At 28.4% G+C, this 7602-nt stretch overlaps 1 protein-coding gene across 1 annotated transcript in view; it reads right to left on the bottom strand.

Annotated features, from left to right (window-relative positions):
* The window catches only part of LOC119681405 (homeobox protein araucan-like), a 158436-nt gene that overhangs the window by 14688 nt on the left and 136146 nt on the right, over positions 1–7602 (bottom strand). Inside the window, exon 4 of the mRNA XM_038094591.1 lies at positions 2274–2389. Within this exon, the coding sequence (XP_037950519.1) occupies positions 2274–2389 (116 nt within the window). The remainder of the gene's footprint in view (positions 1–2273; positions 2390–7602) is intronic.

Genomic DNA, 7602 nt, shown 5'->3' with positions numbered 1-7602 from the left:
TGTTGTTGTTGTTTTTTTTTTTAGTTTTTACTTTGATTTTAATTTTTTCGCCTTGCATATTTAAACAAAACTTCAACCGAACCCAAAACCTCAAACCAAAAAACAAAAAAAAAAAAACACAACAAAACCAAAAACAAAATAAAAAAATTAAAAACCAAAGCAAACCGTCCTTCCGTTAAATTTTTGTCAACATAGCGTAGCAATATGGCGGCTACCAACATGGCGTTAGTTTATCCACATTCATCTGCACGCGAATCCATTAGGAAAGCACCCATGCGAACCGAGCAAGTGCATTTAAAATGCTCACAGTCATTTGCTTCAACAACAACAACAACAACGACGACGACGACAATGCGTTGAAGCTTCAGCGTTGCAAATGTATGTGTGTGTGTTGATGGTGTGCGTGCATAAATGCGCATTTGTGTGCAATTAAGTGCGATTATTTCCGCCGCAATCAAACTCGTAAATAAATAATTATGCGCGCACTCTCACAATTTGCACAATTAAATTTCTTTTTTTTTTTTTGTTTTTTTTTATCATTTTCACAAAGAACTTATCGTGATATTTTTTCCAATTTTATGTCACATTTATTTTTCATTTGGCGTTGCCAGTACGTTTACTTCAGTTATCGCCAAATGCAAATGGAGTTTCGTACGTTTCGTCGTCGTTGCACATAAAACAATTAAATTCAAATCAATTTTAAATGCTCACAAATCTTTTGCAATTAATTATCACCATTTCCACTGACTCCACTCATTCAACGTCCCGGGGGATCCAGCTGCCTACGCTTTATTTGTATAATAGTTGGATTGCATTTACTCCACACACAACGAAAAGTTTTTCCGGTCATTCATTCATTCATACCTTTTGGTTGAGGTTGTGGTTGTCTCTGTTTTTGTTTTTGTTCTCATATTTATTCATATGAATTCGTTAATTGTAGTCAATTGCATTGAAATAAATTTAATTTTTGAATTCATTTACTATGATTTGACAAATGATTTATTATTAGTTAGTCGCGCATTATTGTTATAAATTTTATTGTTTAACACTTATGCCTGTCAAATTGCAATAAAATTTATTTAACCGGCAAATTTGTAGCGTGCCGAAAATCTATCCAATTAAAACGTTTATGAAATTGTGAAACTTTATAGTTTACTTCACTAACCACAGATTTATTTTCACAAAATTTTAAAAAAACTACATTTTTTCAAAAATAATAATATTAATTTGTAATTTATTAATATAGAAGGTTGAATACTGACATTCTAGTCTAAATACGTACCAACGTTATTCTTGTGGTACCACAGCGCGCCATTATTTGAGCTCAATTGTGCTTTCTTGGTGTATAAGACTGACACTCCAACCTAACCTAACCTAACCTAACCTAACCTGTAATTTTTGCTTTACCACAAGCCTTTCTTTAAGGTAATAAAGTTAACATAGAGACTGGGTTCATTTGTGAATTACGATTAAATTAATTAACCGAAAAATGTGGTATATTTTAAACAAAATTAATAGAATTTTGTAGTTATGATTAAGTTGCATTATATTTATCCCATAACACATCGACTAATAAGAAATGAACTTTTTTTCTCTAATATTTTAATGTCTCTCTTGTAATATAATTCATTTTTCGCCTAAAACAAATGCCTCAGTTTTGGCGATTGACTTTTCTATCTTTCCATGGAGCCTGCGAACAGTTAGTAATCGTAAGGGATCAAATCTGGCAAATATAGTTGGTGCGAAAGCAAACGGAAGTGTAATTAGGGCAATTTGGCGATTGTAGCCAATATTCTTCAGACACGTCACATTATCTTGGTGAAAGTGCACTTTTCCTTGTTCATATGAGGGCATTGCTTAGGGATTTCCTCTTTTAAATGCACTACTTGAACATTGCAGCAATCTGATCATGTAGATACTGACGCTCTGGCATTTTTTAAGAAAGTTGATAAACAAAATTTCCCGCAAATTACAAAATATAAACGCCATAACCATTTCAGTGGTCTGTTGCGTTTATGACCGATTTGGGCGCGATTCGTTTGTTACAGAAAACAATCAGAATAACTTTATTTCTGAATGCGATTTATGTCGTTTTTTGCATTTCTGAATAACTATTCGAAATTTAAAAAAAAAAATGTTTGGTTCAACAATTTATAGAATATAGGTACTTTAACTTATAAATTTATAATTAATATAAATTTATAATTATTATAAATTTAAAACTATAACTAATATGTTATTAATTTTTAATATGTTTAACGTTTTAAACTCACCCATAAGCGGACATAGGGTCGTATGAATAATATCCAGTTGTGGGCTGCAATCCAGCTGATGTCCAAGCAGTCATTTCTGTGCCGGTAGCAGAATCTTTCAAAGCATAAGGATTACTCTGTAAATATAAATATATAGTACTCTAAATTAAATGTATTTTTGAAAGTAGAATATGAATTATGCACTAGTTATTGTCATGTATATTGACTTTTTGGTAAAAAAAGCATTAAAAAATTGTTTATGATAGTTTTATGATAGTTTTTTTAGTCCGTTTTATTAACTATAGGCTGATAGAATATATCAATTGAAATTTAGTTTTAATTTTATGAATTCTGAATTCTTATTCAAAAACTTGCAACTTGTATTTAGTTTTAAATTTATAATTTTATATTTTTAATTCTTTATTAGAAATATTTCACATATATATCAATCCGATGTCTCCGAAAATCCGAAAATCAGATAGTTCATTTCAGCTAAACAAGGATTATAAATACAATATATAGTATTATCATTATACCAAGTAAACATTTTTTTGCATTGCGAACTTAATGTGGTTATTTTAGTTATTCGGAATAGGAATTTTTTTTGTTTGGCAATATAACATATTACTATATATTTTCGAAAGAATTTCTGTGCATTCTTTCAATTTTTTCAAATATTATTATTAATATTAAATTTAATTATTATTCTTAAAAGAGATACACCGTAATCGTTGAGGTCTAATATTCAATGCCTGATTACCTTATCAGACATAGTATTATCTAAGCAAACCTTGGTTAAAAAATGTCTCTTAGACTTTATGTCTCATCGGCTGAATGATGATGGTAATAAATAGTTTTACTGACAATAGCAAGATACAAATAGAGAAGACCATATTTTTTATATTTTACTCTGCATTTTATAGAATTCGCAGATATCAGTTTTTTTTTTATTTTATATTTAAAAAATGTTTTCTAAAAATAGTGTGTTTAGATCTTTTTGGATGAAGAAACCTCTCCATTTTTTTTGTTATTGATCTAAATACGCCTAACGTCTACAGTCAGATGCAGACTAATAGTTGGATATACTAAGAGCTCGGATCCTATGGTATTGCGTATAGTAAAATTAATTCAATGAAGCTACAACTTTTTAGTTTAAAACTTTTTAAAATGTATTAACCATTTAAAAACCATAAAGATTTAGAAGAAAGCCAATTTTGCATTCTAATTAAAATTATTTATAAAAAATTTAAATAATCGAACTTATGCAAATTTAAATTAATAAAATACGGAATATTTCAATTCCAGCATTTATTCAACTAAACAAATGTTTTGTTTATTTTGCATAAAAATAAAGCAACTTATTTCGGTTAAAATTGTCATAAATTTATCAACTTAAAATTGAATTAAAAATAAAAACTCGCCAAAAACTTGTTGACAACAAAAGCAAAATTTAGACTCGTAAATTCGGCATATGCCTCTATTAAAACCAAACTAAATATTTTCCCACAGTTCAAAATTTATAAAAATAAATAAAAAATTAAATAAAATCTAATATGAATATGATTTTGTTAACAAGTTATTTATTTTATTGGCAGCAAATTTTTTTGAATAATATAAACAGGCTAAATATATATCGGTTTTTGATTCAAAATATATAAGTATAGATAGTATAGAGTATAGGTAGACATATACCACATATATCGAGTATGCGTGATTATGCATTATAAATCCATTCCATATAAAAACCTGCCACAGTGCTTTGTTTATGATATTACTTTTAATTAAATTTATATTTTGGCTTAATTTAATTTATCTCGCTTTTGGTAACATACCACAAAATGTTAACAAGTTTTTTTTTTTGAACTTTTGGTAATTCTCTTTTATTATAAAATTTATTAGTTTAAAAACTCCCATAAATTTACAGTAGTACAACTTCATACGTTTAGCCAAATAAGCATCTATTCTCAATGTATCTGTCTATTGGTGGCCGAAAATCTGAATAAGTATCTGAATTTCACGTTCAGCGAAACTGAAAAGCGGTGTGGGCAGTGGCTTAGCTTATAAATTTTCAATACTTCATTTTAATGGTGACTTTGAGTTTTCATGATTTATTTAAAATAATTAACATTTTTAATTACTTTAACATGTTGTTAGCGTTTGTTTTTATTAATTCTAAAAATCACCTTCATTTTGTGTAGCAGAAAAAAGCGGTAAAAACATATATCAAAATGGCCGAATATGCCCGGCACTATTTTCGGTCTGTTCGTTTATTTGTATGGCTTTTTGTTGTATTGATTTTTTTTTAAATTATTATAATTAGTTTTTTTATCACTTTTTTTTTATTATTTTGTAAATATTTTGAATTCAAATATAGGTAATCTTCAGCAATTTGTTCGATTGAGTTGGTTGTCGAGGGTTAAACTTTTTGTAATTGCAAAAGTAAAATAAAATTAAATAAAACATATATGCGAATTGGATTTCATTTAATATATAGATTTTTATATCAATATATTGCTTGGTTCTTGGCTTTGGATATGAACTACAACATCTTTTAAATATTTTTTCCAAGGCACCACGCAGTACTGAACACTTTTGAGATAATTTTCTACAAATTAAGAACACCATGCTAGCAATAGCTCGACCATAAATTAACGAATGTTTCACAACGTTAAGTTTTTTAAGTTTGTGGAATTTACGATTAAATACAATACTTTGTGTAACACCACAGAAAAGGTCAAGTAGATTGGTTGAACTTGGTAACATCACCAAAGCATGCAATGCAATTACACATCCGAGAAATTTCTTATATATAATAGCCAGAAAAGGATATATTGTTTAGCTTAAGATTTTTATTTTCTTGCTAAAAAAAATACAAATAATAGCTGTAATGATTAACGGTTTATGCCACACATATATCATTTGCAAAAACCTACTTGTGATAGCCCCATATCTCGAGACCAAATACCCCATTTCACACTGAAAACTTTTTTTGCTGGCACATCTATCAGGTAAATAATAGATGTTATAACTCTTATCACTAAAGTTATAATATAATGTCAAAAACCGTCTCATTATTTGAAATAAATTGTCATAATTTTAATACATTCAGCAGTTCTTTAGCGATCTATATTTCAATGTGGGAGAGATTTGACTGAATTTATGATGCTTTGGATGACAGTTCAGTCATCAACTCGGGAGTAAGGAGTGAATAATCCCATACTTTTGATCTTATTTTAGATATGCATAAATTAATAAATAATTAGTTTATAGCTAAGTTTTTGAAAAATTGTGATGTATATAATAACATGATCGATATTTTTTTTAGAAAACACTAAATTTTGGTACATTTTAATAAAAAAAATCGTCTAAAAAATTACTTGTAAAAGACCACTGATGATGGGTATTTGGCAATACTCGAAGCAGATTTACAATCACCCAAAAATTAAATTTATTAAAAAACAAATTTAAATGCTTTTCCACTATTTACAAACATTTGAAATAGAACACTTTTGTGATAAAAGATTTAAAAGCTAAAACTTAAGAATCTCTATGAACGTCCTAGGAAATTCAATTTACCCTTCAAACCATCTTGAATATATAAATGACCTGTGCATCAGTTTTCGAAAGATACAGAAACACTTAGCTTTTCCAGTGATTCAAATCTAGCATCTCAAAAGCTCCCATCATACCTCCGATTATCACCTTGAAAATTAACTTGAAATAATGAAAAAATATTAAGGAAGAAAAAACATTTCTTTGAAACCTGCTGTCTTCGGTAATTTACTCTTCAGTTAAAGTAAATAATTTTATTATTAGACAATCTTAGGGAGGAAAACACTTAGGTATTTTGATTGGAACAGTATTTCTTAAAATTACTAGATTTATGAAAAATTAACTTGAGATAACGGTGAAAAATCAGGGAATAAAAAAAGTTTTTTCATAACATCTTATCGTTGGTGATTTACACTCTAGTTAAAATAAATAATATTATTACTTCATAATATAAGGAAAAAAAATAACCCAAATATTCATATAGTATTCATATATTTACCATATAAGTACTTCTGAACCCAAAATGACAAACAAAAAATAGTTAATGTTTTTTTAAAAGTACCAGCAAAATGTTGGGGTTTGGCGAGTTCCGGACCAAAAAGCCCTGATCAAGAGAGCTGACTGATATAAAAAAAAACACATTGACAGTAAGAAAACTTAAGAAGAGTTGACTTTGTAATAACTTTTCTGACTTTAAAATTGTAACTCAACATTAAGGCTTAACCACAATGTTTTACATATCTATATAGTTCGGTACACAAGATCTAGAACGGTTTGCATAATATGTTACACAAGCATTAAACCGTTCTGGATCTACGGTATTGTGACATGTAGCCTGATACCCAAATAGTATCATACGCTGATGAAATTCATAGACTATAAAACAAAACTTTTCTATTGGAACGCATATCAAGGTTAAACATCATCATAGATCTTTCTTGAGCCAGCAAGGAAAGATAAATATATAATATATAATGACCATATAAATCTACAAGAAATGCCATAAGTAATGTCCAAAAAAAAATTTAATTACGTTGCATATTTATTTAATTATAATATAAAATAAATTAACCTTTAAAGCCTCTTAAAATCAGAACACCACAAATTATCTTACATTATTATTATTACTTATGTGTATCAACATTTTGCTTCCATTTGCTTCGCCTCTATTATAAAATTTTTGTACTCATTTTGAATGCACATGTGTTTAAATTTGTTTATCATTCGCTCAACCGTCTTTTGCAGCTGCCTACCTTTACATGTATTGCTCATGTTTGGGTAAATTTCTCTGTTATTATTTTATTGAACTTGAATGAACAGTATTAAGGTAATTTTAGCTTTATTCTGCTTCCACCAATTGCCCCTACTTCAACTTTCCTTCTTTATATAAACTTAAACTTTGTTTTGACTTGATTGGCAAAATATCATCGAAAAGTACTTGCAATGCCATTGTTTCTTATTTGTTGTTGTTGTTCATGTCTTTAGTTTTTGGTTTTTTATTTATTTTTTTTTGTTTTAATACACAAATACGTGTGAACAAACTTGCATACGTACATGTTCGCATAGATGTCAGGTATGTAATTTAATGTACATACGTATGTTAAATGTTAACTTATGTGTATAGTCACAATTAAGGCCAGAGGCCATTACATACGATTTTGTTTTTGCTTTTGCTTTTATTTTATTGTACAAAATATCGAATTTCAACGTTAGAAACATGATGGGATATTGTGGACAGGCGCGCACGCTGCATGCATAAGCATATAAATTTACACAAACAACACAGACAAAGAACAGA

The sequence above is a fragment of the Teleopsis dalmanni genome, chromosome 1 (genome assembly GCF_002237135.1).
Source record: "Teleopsis dalmanni isolate 2A chromosome 1, ASM223713v2, whole genome shotgun sequence".
NCBI lineage: Eukaryota > Metazoa > Arthropoda > Insecta > Diptera > Diopsidae > Teleopsis > Teleopsis dalmanni.
This window is presented reverse-complemented; position numbering and strand designations above follow the sequence as displayed.